The sequence below is a fragment of the Neopsephotus bourkii genome, unplaced genomic scaffold (genome assembly GCF_033783945.1).
Source record: "Neopsephotus bourkii isolate Nb327-2 ecotype Australia unplaced genomic scaffold, CSIRO-AGI_Nbou_v1 NB_1542, whole genome shotgun sequence".
In the NCBI taxonomy this organism is placed as follows: domain Eukaryota; kingdom Metazoa; phylum Chordata; class Aves; order Psittaciformes; family Psittacidae; genus Neopsephotus; species Neopsephotus bourkii.
In genome coordinates, this window is record NW_026902018.1 from 5,320,401 (window position 1) to 5,335,061 (window position 14,661).

Consider the following 14,661-nt stretch of genomic DNA (forward strand, 5'->3'; position numbering starts at 1 on the left):
ATGGGACTGTGTGTGAGAACTGCCGGCTCCGGCCAAGGCTCTCAGCACAAAAGAAAGTGCATGGTGTGTTTGGCATTACAGATATTTCCCAGGCGAGTAAGTAGATGTTCAAGAGCCAGAAAATGGCCCATTGGGTGTTTGGGGCTTGTGTGCCCACCTTCTGCAGAGAGCCCTATGTGCAGCCTGCAAAAGTCCTTTTGCTGGTGCTGCTGTGCTGGGAGGTCTCTCAGCCACTGCTTGTCCTGTCTGTGCAGCACTCATCCCTACCTCTGCAATTTGGCTGCTGGCAGATGGGCACGGGTCTCCCACCCCAGCCCCAGAGCTCCAACAGCCCAATATCTCTCAGTACAGGCTCTGTCTGCTTGCTTTCCTGCCACTCCTGCCCAGGCTGGAGACAAATATAGGGTTCAGGGATCTCAAGATAGCTGCAGAAGCTCAGCAGAAGCCTTCATGACTGGGAGGTCCCAATGCTACCAGATGTTGCTGATGTAGCATCTTCATGCGTAGCTCTTGCTCAGCATCTTCTTCACTGCCTTCCAAGCCTAGCAAGCAGCAGAGCTCTCACTGGTTTTCCAAGTCCTTTTGGCCACAAGCATTAGCTCTTCTCCACTTCCCTGGTGCTTTACAGCTTGTCAATGCCTGGGCATGCGACGTGGCATTGTAATGTGTCTCAGTAGGAACCACCAACTGGGGACAGCCTCTCTCAGCAGCCCTTTCCCCAGCACGTGTTTGGTGGAAGAAGACTGTGAGAGGAAGGAAGGGAGCATCAGGTCCAGTTCTGCTCTTTCAAAGTAGAACTCTTCCAGCTCATGGGCTGCTTGGGTATGAAACTGCTGTGATGCCCTTTGGACTGAGAGGAGGTGGGGGAAGAGGTCTCTGATCAGAGCAAACGGGAGAGGGGAAAGAAGTGAGAGAGAAACTGAATTTAAATGGATTAAGCCTTTCTTGTCTGAAGTCCTTTGTTTCCTGCCACCTCCCTGGTGTGACTTTGACAGCTGTTTTCTGTGTGGCTGGGGACATGGTTTTAGGCTCCTTGCAAAGTGAGCATGGAGTTTTACACCTCCTGGGCATTTCCGTGAGCAGCTGGAAGAGGGTCCAGGAGCCAAATCCCCAGGACAGTGAAACCCCCTTGACTTCCCCTCTCTAATGTCTTTACTCTTCTCGCTGTAGGTAATGGCTCATGAATCGATGCCTCCGGTACCACTGATCAGTGGGTGACAAATGGGGCGCATCCCCACCAGGCAAGTCTTTGTTCTCACCCTTTCACCTTTGGATTCCCCTTTTCTTTGGCACTGGCACCTTTTTTTTCTCCTGGGCAGCCAAAGCGAAGGGGGTGTTTGTACAGGTGATGCAAACAAGGTGCAAACAGGGCTGGGGTCATGCACCCTGAACTGCCCTTGTAAACACCAGCAATCAGGAGTATTTCTTGAAGAGGCCTTGAATTACTCAGTTCTCCCCCTCAGCTGGCAGCCCAAAGCATGGCCATAGGCAGGGGGCAAGGGAAGGATGTGGAGTTAGGGGAAATTTGGCCTTTGGGTCTTAACTCAGGAGTGGTAAGGTAGTATGTAAAAATGTCTGTTGGTCAGGAAAACACTTTGCTTCAAAACTCCTTTGAGCTTTTTCAGCTCTTTCTAATGAAAATGGCTGGAATTGTGCAAGCTGTCCTGGATCCAAACAGCGCCCCATGAAAACGCCAGAATAAAATGTGTTGATTTTTTCCCAGACTTCAGTGTAACCAGGCCAGGGAAACATTCCCACTATGGATTTCCAGAAAGTTTTGCTTGATCCACTACTACTTATTTCACACTTATTTTGTTTTGCCTTTAAAAACAACCCTTCCTTGGCCTTAATTCTGTGTTGAACCCAGCAGTGCAGAGTGTGAAGAGGTTGGGTGCACTGGATGAAACCAGGGGCAAGTGTGGAGCAGAGCCCCCTGGCTGGGTGCATGACTGCCTGCAGAGCGGCTGGGCAGCACTGCTGCCTCCTCTAACCTCTCAACAAGCGAGGTGATGCCAGGACTGTCCTGCCCCTTGCCGTGCAGGGGTGCATCTGCACAGGGGTCCAGTCAAGGAGCAGGTCCCTGGGGCAGCCACAGCCCCAAACCCATAGCTTGCACCGCAGCTCAAGTGGTGCCCAAGTAGCTGTGGGGTCCAGCGGCTCTTCCTCGCCTGTATCACCCTGGGATTCAGCCCCTGAGAAGCATCTCCCTGCTGGGCCATGGTCTGGCGGGGCAGGGACAGGCTGCAGGCTCAGGAGAGCTGCACCACAGTGTTTGTTGTTTAATCATCGCCTGCCCCTGTGCCAGGAGCCGAGCGCACACAAACAGTGCAGGGCTCCGGTGGGAAGCGCTGCCTGCGCGATAAGCCAGGCAAGGAAAACACATCCATCTTCGTGTCTCTTGGCCTGAGACGAGGTTTCATCTGCTGGCATTTTCCTGGCGCGGGCTCAGGGCACACCACAATTCACCTGAGGAGCCAGACGCCGGGGAGCCAGCTCCAATTCCTGGCGAGAGGTGTCAGCCCCGACTGGTGCAGAGTGCGGGGAGCTGGCAGGTGAGGTCCTGCGGGTGCTCGGGGATGGGTCCAGCCCTGCAGCAGCCTGGACCTGGCTGCGTGTCACCAACAGCTGTGTTCATCACCTGAGCGAAAGGGTGAGAACAAAAAGCCTGCCCAGGCTCCCTGTGCCCAGCCGTGCAGAACCCGGTTAAGAGCTTCCAGCTCGCTGCCTGGACGGAGCAGAAGTGGCTGGGAGATACAGAGCCGAGCAGAGACTCGATCCAGCCTGCGGCTGCGCCGTGCCTGATAAGGACGCTGCTAGTGCCGTCTTGCAGCGCTCCCGACCTGCCCGTGCTCCACAAAGGAGACGTCCTGGTGAAGCGCCCCCCACCCCTTGGCTCCCTCTGATCCCCTCTGAAGCTGAGCGGAGCCTGGAATGTCTCCTGGGATGTGATTCCCTCTAGCCTAAGGGGGACTGCGCTAATAAACCCAGGTTGAGCGGTGGAGGCGAGGGAGGAGGAGGCAGGGCTGGTGAGATGAGACTCACAAACAAGTCGCAGGTCTGATGGAAATGTCCCGTCCTGTCCTCTCACCCTCCCCCTGTCCCTGGAGCTGAGCTGTGGAATTCAGGGTGTGGGTCGCGGCTTTACTTCATGCACGTTTCTGCTCAGAGCAGCCAAGCCCCTCACCTCCCTCCCTCTCCTCCTCAGCAAACGCTGCTGAACTCACCTCCCTGCACCAGGTACCACTCCCCCAGCCCCTCTCAGCACAGCCTCGCTGTGATGGGACCCTCCTGCCCCTCCACACTGCTCAGGCATCATCCCGCTGCCTGCGTCTGCCTGTGATGAGCGGGAGGTGTCCATCCCCGGGATGCACAGGCCAGCTTGGCAGGCCAGGGCCAGCAGTGGAAAGGGGAGAGTGCTCCCCACATCTCAGTATGACTGGGATGAATGTGCTCACGGCCGGGAGGGAGCTGAACTGTTGGTTCCCCAGCATCAGTGTAGTGCTGTGGGCTTTGACTGAATGAAGCTGTGTGGAGGCATAAGGATGTGAGCCAGGAGGGAAGAATGACAAGTAACTCAGGCCAGAGGAGGTAAATGGGAAGAGAAATCACGGAGGTGTGGGTTTGCATGGATAAGTGCTCTCTTGGCTCCCATGGGATGCAAAGCCTCTGACAGCTGTTAATTTATGCAGCAGTGATGCAGTGTCCTGCACCTCGGACCCCATGCTGCCCTGGGTGCTGCGGGGAAGGGCACATCTGTGACCCATGCTGCATTGCCACTAATGAATGTCTGGCACAAACTGGCTGCTGAATGTGGCAGAGCTTGGTGCCCAAGGTACTTTCTCTTGGACAGCAATTGCTGGACTCTGAGACCACATCCTCACAAACTCACTGTAGAGCCCTCAGATCCAGGGAAGCACCAACCCGAACACCTCAAAGAACTGGCTTAAAGGAGCACCACAAGAGCTTGCAGAAGGCTGGGAATGGATCCAGCACTGCATACACAGTGCCCAGCCCTTCCAGAGAGCTGAGGTGTTTGCTCAGGCCACTGGTTTTGCAAAGGCCAGGCTGTTTCTACAGGAGAGAATGTATGGACTGTTCCTACAGAGCAGCCATGGATGGATTCTGTATTTTGCTCAGCACTTTATGGAGGATTGCAGCTGGAACAAGAACACAGTGACAGGAATCATGTCACACCAGAGCACACAACAAGATTGGCTTGTGCACTTGCAGGGGTTATTGACCCTCCATTTGAAAAGAAGACACCCCCATCTTCTTTTACAGAGGAAAAAAAAGATGGTCTCCAGTATTCAGTTTCCATCTGAGAAAAGATGGTGGAAGTTGGTGGCTGGAGAGCCTCAGAAGGGCAGGGAGAGCAGTGTGGTCATTAAAACTCAGGAGATCTTTTGGAGAGCTGAGACAAAGGACCCCCGTCACGGGTGGCTGTGAACTGCTTGCGTAGAGGCTGCAGCATCACACAAGGTCTCTCTGGCTACCACGGGGGCTATGTCTGCTTGAGAAGGGGGAGATGGAGGAGGTAGTAACTGTAATAGTCTAGTTCAAAGCAGTAGCTGTTCATGGGTTGGTGCTAACAGCCTCCTAGAAGGTCATGGGTGCCTCTGCCTTACACAGACCCCATCCTCGCTTCTCTATTTGCTCACAAGTTGTTTTACTACAGACACATCTCAGCCTGGAGCTGTGCTTGGGAAAGCACCGTGCACAGCTCCTGCTTGCAGTGGCTGCAAGGAATCAGACTGGGGGGAATCAGACCAGGCAGGGAGCAGCTGTGTGAGAGTGGAAGGGAGGGAATGGCCTCCGGGCGGGCATTTGGGTGAGGAGGAAATGCAAAGCCCATTGAGCAGGACAGCACGGGTAACACCGGAAGCCTGGAAAGGTGTGAGATCCCTCCAGGGCCCGCTTAGCACCGTTATCTCCTGCTGGGGATGCCAGCTCCCTGCAAATCCCAGGCAGAGCAGAGGCAGCAAAGGGCAGTGCCTCACTGCTCAGACCCTCCACACACACCAAACCAACCTGTGCTGGCTTCTTGGCTGCCCTGCTCACGGGGTGCTCTGCAGCCATGAAGGAAATGAAAGAACAGCTCTGAGCTCAGGTTTGCTGCCTTGTCTCATGTTTAGCAGGTGAATTCAGAGAGCTCACAGTAATTGTCATCCTCGTTCTCTGAGGATACACCAGTGGTGTATTGACAGAGGTGATTTCTTGACTAGGTCTGACTGAGGAATCTGGGGACACAAAAGCCCTTCTTTTAGTTACAACCTATGGCATCAGCCTTCAGCTGGGATCAGAACAGGCCTCCGAGTGCACAAGCCCTTATGCTGGATGTGTGAATATAAAGGAATTTGAACTTCTGAGATACAACTGACCCTGAGGAAGAGGAGATTTGGAAAAGTTCTCTTCCTGTTGCCTCTTCCTTCCTCCCCTGGAGGTGAGAGCATCCTCATTCTACACTGGGTCACCAGGGAGGTTTAAGTTGTGCAGGTAAATGCAGAGATATACCTACACCTCCCAAGACCCGTGGGCATGGCTGAGAGAAGCTGCTTTGGAAGGGGAAGAGCTCTCCAACAGCCTGGAGCAGGGCAGTCCAGCTCAGGTGTGCTCCAGCAGCCAGACCCTGGGGTTATGATGAGGGTATTGAGGTCTGGAAGAGGCATCAGACCAGAAGTGGGCTAGCAGGAATGAGTTAAAATCCTTTCGTTTGCTGGGTGAAATTTATTGAAAACTACATTGTTCATCTGCTGAAACTTCACAGCTGTTGAGATTGCCCTGGGGGCAAACCACATCCAAGAAATGGCATGTAGAGCCTGGGAGCACCAGACTTGAAAGCTGAGACGGGCTCTGTAGTGCTGCCTCCCCTTCCCGTGCAGTCCCGTCCCGTCCAGCCATCTGCAGCTCCTCTGCTCAGACACCGCGGTTTGTCTTCCTCCCTTTTCTCATCTCTGACTCTTGCCATAAGTCACTTCATTCCAGGCATTGTATTTTGGCTAAAAAGAGACAGAGGAAGGATGCAGACAGCAAGAGGTCTGTGTGGGGAGGGTGTGCTCAAAGCCCATTGCACCCAGCCTGACACAGGGCTGTGTGCCACGCTGCCGTGGTGGGGCCATCAAATGCCACCTACCTGTGATGCCACCACTTTGTTATCCCTCAGGGGAACATCAGTGAGGCAGGACCATGGGAAATGTGCCCCTTTGCTCAGGAGAAATCTGGGAATTCCACTTAGGGATAGCAACTTTCCTTTTTCGTTTTTATTTGATTGTCAGTTGAAACTTCTGCTTGCAGAAAACCTTCTAGGATGAGAAAGCAGTGCTTGTGTAGTCACATCTGACCTGCAAGCTCTGTGTGGACTTGGGAGACTGAAACCCACCACTTGGCACAAAGCAAAATCAGGACTAGCCAGAGCTCAAAGATGAAAATCAAAGCAGGACACAAGAAACCCACTGACTGCAATACGTTCAGTCATAGATGATTCATGGAGTAATTTTGGGTAGCAAATGCACTGGTAAGAACTGGAGATTTGTTTCTTTTCTTGGTTTTTTTAGGGGGGAGGGATTGTCCACAAACAAAAATATTGGCTAATTCATCAGACGCTTTTCTTCTGCTTTGAATAGTGTGCCCAGATCCCCGAGCGATCATCCCGTGCAATTTGCTGTTAACCTAAATAACTTAAATGCAGGTACACCCAGAGCACTGCCCAGATCTGCCCCTGCATGCAGTAATTAGGGTTCTCCAAGTGCAAACCTGCAGCTCGGGAGGCTCCATCAGCATCTCCAGATGGATACCTGCTGGTGGCGGCCTGTGGCAGGGACGTGCTGCAGCCTGGCATGGCTGCGGGGAGAAGGCTTCAATAGGAGTGTGACACTTGGCACCCATCCCCAAAGCAAATCCCCGGTGAAACTGCAGCCTGGTAAGGACAGACCCGATGGAGCGGCAGAGGCAGGTAGGGGAGGCAGGAGGCCGGTATTGCATTCCTTACCTGTGAAATAACCCCTCGCGATGCAAATGCTTGGGGAATTCCTGGAGCAATTTGTAGCCCCATTTCGGCTGTGACAGCGTCAGGATTGAAGTGAGGCAAACTCTGAAGGGGGAGATGATTATCTGCTTTTGGAGCAATGGGGAGGAAGCAGTGGGAAACAACAGACCTGGTTTTTACAGACTTTGTCTCACCTGATCCCGCTGCTAACAGGAGGAACGTGCAGGCCAGTGCGCTGGGTTACTCAGAACCAGCTGGTTTTGAGTAAAGCTTTCCAGAGCTATTCAGGAATCAGTTACTCTCTTTCATATTTGTGTCCCTTGATCCAGAGTTAATCTTCAAGTGCAGGCAAGCCCCAACACTTGAACTATGTAATGAGGGATCTTCTGGAGCAGGGGAAGAGAGAGTGGCAGAAACAAAGCTACTTGATCGAATCAAAGCTCAAATTTAGGCCGAAAAATAGTGGGATTAGGAAGTAGTGAAACTATTACTTAGGAAAATAACTGATACTCAGAACAAATAAGTGAAACCTGATCTATAGCTGCAAACAGGAGGCTGGCTGCTGAGGGCTCTGCACAGGGACACCTCAGTGCTTCCACCTCTGATGCTGAGGCCATTCCAGCCGGGAGCAGAGGGCTCGGTGCAGGTGGAGCTGTGTACACTCAGCCGGCCACAGTAAGTTACCCCATAGCAAACCCGGGGTTGCTGTGCTCCTTGGCGCATACCCGGCCTCCCACTGCACAGGGAAGCTTCGTGTCTAATTAACCAAATGGAAGGGACCCCAGACACAGCTTCAAGGGCTGCTCTCAGCGTGAAGCCCAGGCTCCTCCAGCAGCTTGCCCTGCACACAGTGGAACTAATGAGCCCTGAGTCCTTATGGATGGAGGTCTGGCATTCCCTCTGCCCCTGCAAGTCCGTCCTCTTCTCCCCCCTAGCACACGCTCAGCTTCTCCCCATGACCAGGGATGAACCAGGAGGGCAGAAGAGCCTGTGGTGTTGTAGCCCCAGCCCCACGCACTGACGGGCTGCACCGTGCCCATGGCACAGGGCTGAGCTTGGGGTTTCCTTGCAGCAAGGGGCTCCCCTTGTTTTCCCTGCTTTTTCTCTCTGAAGGCCTCTGTTTCCCCACAAGTGCTCGTGGCTCAGTGGGATGGGGCTGCAAAGGGAAGGAAACTTTGCTTCCTGTGATGCATGGATCCATGGGAAAGGGAACAAGTGCAGGTGCTGCTGGTGCAGGGGCTTCCCAGTCACATCCTCATGGATTTACAGCTGCTTTTCACCCCTCTCCTGTCAGTGGGCAGGACAGGCAAATGCCACATGTAAAATGCTGCTGCTCCAGCTGAAAGCAGAGCCACACAGCAGCTCCCTGGCGCTGCAGGAGGGAGGATTTGGGGGTGTTACCCCTCCAGAGACCAGAGCTGTGTGTGTTTGAGGCACAATCCCTTTGCTCCAGAGCGCAGGAGCTGCAGCTCTCCCCTGCCTGCACGGCTCCATCGCCGAGGGGGGAGCTTGCTTTACAAATGCTTTTCTCTTCCCCTCGTGCTGGAAATCTGATTCTACAAAAACATTTACACAGGAGCTAATTGCCAGCCCTGCAGTGACTTAGCTCTCTAATTCCTGCCAGTCAATGAACCAGCCCCAAGAGCTGGCTTTTGTAACGTGCTCAATGTACAAACACAGCCCTGGAGACATGGCAGAGCTGGGATTATTTTAGGATTTTTTTTTTCCTGGACAACTTCTGGATCCTTCTCAATTTTTGAAATGTCTTTCACTCCACAGGGCACAAAGAACATCCAAAGATGGAGCAGGCGACCAGGCCTGTCCCAGGGAGACACTGAGCAGACATGGACCCAGAGGCCCCAGAGACCAGCTGGGGTGCCAGGGCAGAGATGATTGTCAGGAAAGTGGTTTGAAGGTAAAGCTGGCGTCGTCCAGCCTGGCTGTTTTGTTATTTGAGGGCTCATCATCATCTTTCCATGGATTCCTAGTTCCCAACTATGTCCACGCCTTGCAGAGGGTTCCTTGATCTGCTGGTTTGTATCTAGAGGGCTGCTGCAAAAGTTGTTGTGCTGGCCAGTGGCTTAGACCACATCATTCCTCCCCATGCTCCTCCCTGGCACCCTCTTTTCTCTGCCCCAATTGTGGACTCTTCATCTTCCCCCTCCCAGCCCTTCATTATCCACCTCTCCTCCACCCAGCATCTCCCCTGCAACAGAGACTGTCTCCATCGCCCTTTCCCAACAAGCCCCTTCATGCTCTCTCCTGCTTTGCCCCACACCTGGGTTAAGCAGCCTCTGGGTGTTTGTAAAGCCACCACACCGCGCTCCTGGAAGCTGTTCTTTGTCACCCCATCTGCAGAAGCCCTCACCGCAGGGGTGCTGTGCTGCGCCCGCCGCCCGCAGGCAGCGCCTCCCCGCTCCCCCGTGCGAGGCCGGACTGCTCCCAGGCATTCCTCCCGTCCTGCCCCACTGCGCAGAGCTTCGTCCTTCCCCGTCGGCTGCGTGGCTCTGCAGCGCCCAGCAGGACATGGTCCTCACCCAGTGCTGGGAGCCCAGAACCGAGCCGAGCTACGGCTGCGGCAGCCGCTGTGCCAGTGCCTCCCACGGGGGCAGGAGCTATCACATCAGTAGAAATCCTTCCTCCTCCGGTGCCGCCCCTCTGCTGTTACCCGGGGGGGCTGACGGCCCCTCCGGTGCTCTCTCATAACGGGCCGTTAAACACCGCCGGCAGCTCAGCCCCCGGCGTGCGGGACCGGGCGAGTCAGGCTCCCTGCGCTGGGGGAGAGGCCGGCGCTAGCGGAGGTCCGGCTGCTGGAGGGGATGGGCCCGGGCTATGGTTCTGTGCTTGGGAGGGACAGGCCCGGGTGCAGGGCGTCCTGCCGGGAGCAGGGACTGCAGGGACCGCCTCGCTCCCGCCCTCCCGCGGCGACCGCCCGGGTCCGGGTCCGGGCCCTGCACCGGGCCGAGGGCGCCCTCTGGCGGGGCCGAGCGGCTCAGGGCCGGGGGGCGGTGCTCGGAGCCGCCCCTTCCTTCTCCGCACATGCGCAGAGGGGCGCGGCGCCGGGCTCCCGCCGAGCGTGCGCCCCTCGTCACGTGACGGCGAAGGCTCCTCTTAAGGCGGCGCGGGGGGCGTGGCGGGAAAGCTCGAGGCGATGGCGCGCGGCGGAAGGAGCGTGGGGCGCCCCGCGGCGGCGGCGGCACCGGCACCGGCACCGGCCAGGTACGGGGGGGGGGGCACGGTGGGGCCTCTGCGGGCTGTGCCCTCCGCTCTGCCGCTCTCTGACCCGGTGTCTCCACAGCCCCCCCCCGGCGGCCCCGGTGCCGGCGGCGCAGCCGGCGCAGCCCGGGCTGATGGCGCAGATGGCGAGCACGGCGGCCGGCGTGGCCGTGGGCTCCGCCGTGGGACACGTCGTGGGCAGCGCCCTCACCGGCGCCTTCAGCGGCGGCTCCTCCGAACCGGCCAAGGCGGCGGCTCCCGCGCAGGTGAGCCCGGAGCTGGGCCTCCCCGGGCCGGCGTCCTTGGGCTGCCCTTGGCGGCGGGAGCGGGGGGGGGCCGGGCCGGCGGAGCCTGGCTCAGCACAAGGTGACGGGGCCGGTGCTGGCTGAGGAGCTGGCTCTGCCCCAGAGCCCCCTCCTGACCAGGCCCTCCCCGCCGGGCCCCGGCAGCAGCCCGTGTTCCAGCAGCCCAACTACGGCCCCTGCCACTATGAGATGAAGCAGTTCCTGGAGTGCGCCACCAACCAGAGAGACCTGACCTTGTGCGAGGGCTTCAACGAGGCGCTGAAGCAGTGCAAGTACAGCAATGGTGAGCCTGTGCCCCTGCGGGGGGGCTGCTGCCAGAATACCCGAGAGGGGGCAGAGGTTGCAGGAGCATCCTGTCGAGGTTAGAGTGCCCATCAGGGCTTTAAATGGGAAGCAGCTCTGTCTTTCCCGTGTCCCGGAATGCGGAAGGGAACTGGAAAGGGCAGGGGAGATGGTCCTGACCGTGTCCTGTAAAGGTGGTGAGCCTATAGATGATCTCCTGGATGCTCCTCTCTTAATGCCGTAGGAAGCTTGCTGCTTTCCCTGCTTGATGCCCTAGTTCTTGTTGCACCTGCTAAGGCAGTTGTCTGGAGTTGTCTTGATCTGGTCACCTTTAAGTAAAAGCTGCTGGAACATGCACCTAATGCTGAACTTGTGCTTTCTCCCCACAGGTGTTTCTTCTCTCCTGTGAAGAATCTGTGCCCTTGCAGGGAAGAGGAGCCTGATGTAGAGCCCTGCTGCCTGCAGGCAGCGGGAGGATGGACAGGGAGTGAGCTGGAGGGAACAGATGAGCCACACAGGAGTCTTGTAGTGGTAATTCACTTCTAGGCTAGTAGGGGAGAGAGGGAATGGTTGGAGCTGTGAGACTGGAGTTCAGCTAGCATTGTATTTATTACAGAGAAATAAATGAGTTTATTTGGACCTATCACTTGTGCATGGTCTTTATTCAATTCTCAAGCTGAAATCAAGCTACCCTAATGTTATCAGTTATCAGTATTCAAGGGCAAGGCATGACTCCATATTTCCTGCACAGGACTGTGCCTGCATGACTTGGCGAAAGCAGATCCATGACTGAGCAGAGGCTGCATTGGCTGCCCTCCAGTGGATGTGCCCTACAGTATCTTCAGTCACAAATTCTTTTTCCACCAATCCCCTCTTCCTGAAGAGCTGTTCTGACCCTGGAGCTAAGGAAATACCCATCTTGGCTGCGTGACAGGGTACGGCTGGCTTAAGCCTTGGTGGGTTATGCAATGTTCTCAAGGTCACCAGCATCAGGTGAAGCTTGGAGCTGTTTTCTCTGTCAGTGTAACAGAACAGTGGGTGCTGCCTGCAGGCTGGGCCCGTGGTGTTTGGTGTGAAAGGGTTTTGAAGTCGCTTTCAGATGCTGAACTGCTGAATTTCATGGCAGGATTAAGCTGTTAATTGCTGACCTTTCACTGCTAAATAGGGGCAGGTTCTCAGCCACTTGCCTGGGTCTGTGGGGAAATCCAGGTCTGCATGGGAAGAGCTGGCAGCAGGTACTGAGGCTGGTGGTGCGAGTCCTGCCCCTTGGAAATGTCAAGACTTAAGTTCTTGGTGGGTGATGTGCTGAGCTGCCCCTGCCCTTACTGGGGTTTCTTGTGCTCTCCTGCAACAGCCAAAAGGGAAAAGGTGTTGGACTCAAAGCCCAAGAGCTCTGTGTGCTGAGAAGCCCCAGGCTCCCGAGCAGGAGGAACCACTGTGAAGGAGCTGTTGTAACTGACTCCCTTTAAGGAATGAATGCTGGGGACTGGTGGTGCTGGGGAGGTGGAAGCTGTACAGGAGAGCCATCAGGAGCAGCTGTGTGCTGTCTTCTGGCCCATTGCGGCTCAGTGCTGGCAATGCTGCTGCTGGAGCTCCTGAGCAGCTCGCTGGTCTCTGGAAGGCCGCTGCCAGCATGGTGATGGTGCTGGAGGTGGGCTCCTCCAGTGATAGAGGTGCATGTTCCTCTGGCTTTGGTTTCCTTCAGAGCTTTCTCCTCCTGCAGCAGAATGGGGGAATGGACTCATCTCTCCTGAGCTCTGCTTGGGAATGGTTCCTTCTCCCACAGTGCAGCCATCTCGGACAAACACAAGGTTCAGGTCTTAATCCAAGCTGGCTTCGGCTGCCTCAGAGCTACTGTGCCATGTCCAAGTGAATAAAGCCCCTTTCCAAAGCTGTGTCATTGGTTCTGGGATGTAAGAGGGGTTCTGTGGTGTGACACCAACGTGCCCAAAGCAGCGGCTGAGCTCTGCTGTCTCACTGGATGGCTGAGGCTGTAGTGATCCTTAACCCTAGGTGAATTCGGATGCAGGATTTCCCACTTTGCTCAGGTTCATCAGGGTTCCTGTTTCATGCAGCAGGTGGGTGCAGTCTGGAAGCAGAGAAACGTGAATAAGGTCCAGTGTGCCCTGTGCAGCCAGCACGAGTCTGTGGGCTTTGAGGTGATCTCCTTGGCAGGTTGTGCTTTGAAGATGTGTTCAGGTCTCGAGGGGAGGAGGCTTGCGGCCCCTTTCACTGTGTTTTGGGATCATCTGGGATTCCCAGGCAAGCTGTTTGTCACCTTCTGCCACTTCTCTGCTGGTGGGTGAGGGACCTTCCCTGGTGACTGCTCAGGAGCACTTGTACCTTCAGGCCTGCACTGCCACCTTCTCTTCAGACAAGCAATGGGGATCAGGACGCAGCACTGGAGGTTCACCATCTCTTGGCAGTTGGCTGCACCCAGGGGGTGAGCCCTGAGCTAGGAGTGTGGTCACCCTGGGTCGAGGGGCCTGAAGGACAGGAGGCACAGTGGGTGGCTGAGAAGTGCCCACTGTCACAGCCAGCAACGGTAGGGTCCCTGTGTGGCCCTCAGCAGGGCTCCAGCTGCTGTATTACAGCCTCGTCTGCTGGTGTTTGGTGCTGGGAACGCTCCAGGTTAGGAGCAGGGATGAGTTCTTTTGATCTGGGGAAAATGATTCTGGTTCATGCAGTGTCTCTGTTATTTCACCAGGCATGAGCAGGAAGAAGCAGTGAGCGCTGGCCCCTTCCATGAATCCCTGCTGGTCACAAGGGGACGGAGCTGGAGGCTGTGGCTCAGTCGCTGCAGGACGCTGTGGCCGTGATCTCTCACCGAGTTTGTCAGGGTTGAGAAACCCCCGGGGCTGACGCACGTCGGTGGCCGCAGCTCAAATAGCAGAGGGAGCAAAGGCTCCGCGTGTGCCTGGCGGCTTCAGCTGTGCACGTCAGGCAAGGGCTCTGAGCCAACTGGGCAAGGTCAGGACAGGATCTGCCCCTTCCCTCCAGCAGCCGCCGGTACCCGCTCTCTGAAGCTGAGGGACAGGGTTAGAGCCAGGGAACCCTTCTCACACAGCCGGAGCAGAGGAGCTCTGCTGGCAGCTGTCACACACCCCCCATTCCCCTTGGTTGTGTCTGTGCAAGCAGAGCCCCCATCCAGTGATCCCCTAGAGCTGCCTCTGGCTTCTCTCCTTGAATCAGCTCAGTTCTGCTGGGTTTTGTCCTCCATTGCTCATCGTGTAGAGGTTAAAGATCTCCCTTTTAAAACAGATAACACAAAGGATGCAGCTGTGCCTGGCAGAGCTCTCCTGCCCTGCTCCCTGGGCATTGAGGTGCCCTTGTCCCTCCCTATGAGCCCACTGCCTGGAAGTTGCTCCAGGTGCCCAGATGGCCCCAGAGCTGAGGTGAAGCTGATGCTTTCCCTCTGTATCTCACTGTAACAAACATACCATGGACAAGGTCCCGTTCTTCAAAACACCGCTTCTTGCAGGAGGAGGTGATTGATTTCCTTGGCCCTTGGTGGGTCTTCCTTTCACAGTCCCTGTCTAACCCATGGATGGGGGTGTGTGATGTGCCTCACCTAGCACACAGCACAGGGTGGCTCCTGTTTGCCTTGTGGAGTTGAGCACCCAGCCTTGAACAGGCTTTGGAGCTGGTCTTGTGCCACTGGTGCCGCCTGCTGTAGGGGCTGGCTGGGGTAAGTCTGAGGCAGCAATTTTGCCTGGATGGGACAGAGCTGCAGGTGCAGGGACTGCTGTGTGGCACCCATGTGCTCCACATCTCCCTGGCAGGTGCACAACAGCCCTTGCTGCCCAACCATGTGCAGCAGTCCAGCTGCATAAGGTACTGTGTGATTCCATCAGGTCTAACTGGCACCTTCATGCA

The 14,661-nt window shown here is 56.1% G+C and overlaps 1 protein-coding gene across 2 annotated transcripts; it reads left to right on the top strand.

The window, feature by feature from the left end:
• The first annotated feature begins 10,101 nt into the window (after positions 1-10,101).
• CHCHD10 (coiled-coil-helix-coiled-coil-helix domain containing 10) lies at positions 10,102-11,428 on the top strand. 2 transcript variants are annotated; one of them, XM_061370771.1, is made up of 4 exons: positions 10,102-10,201; positions 10,281-10,464; positions 10,648-10,786; positions 11,175-11,428. In XM_061370771.1, the coding sequence occupies exons 1-4, from the start codon at positions 10,134-10,136 to the stop codon at positions 11,192-11,194; spliced, it is 411 nt and encodes a 136-aa protein (XP_061226755.1). In that variant the 5' UTR covers positions 10,102-10,133; the 3' UTR covers positions 11,195-11,428. The 2 variants fall into 2 exon arrangements, with proteins under 2 accessions (XP_061226755.1, XP_061226756.1); XM_061370772.1 differs by having other exon boundaries at positions 10,651-10,786.
• The last annotated feature ends 3,233 nt before the right edge of the window (positions 11,429-14,661 follow it).

Coding starts and splice junctions, on each gene's coding strand:
- CHCHD10 (XM_061370771.1), top strand. CDS start 10,134: ATGGCGCGCGGCGGAAGGAGCGTGGGGCGCCCCGCGGCGGCGGCGGCA. Junction 10,465..10,647: donor AGGCGGCGGCTCCCGCGCAG/GTGAGCCCGGAG, acceptor GGGCCCCGGCAG/CAGCCCGTGTTCCAGCAGCC. Junction 10,787..11,174: donor GCAGTGCAAGTACAGCAATG/GTGAGCCTGTGC, acceptor TTCTCCCCACAG/GTGTTTCTTCTCTCCTGTGA.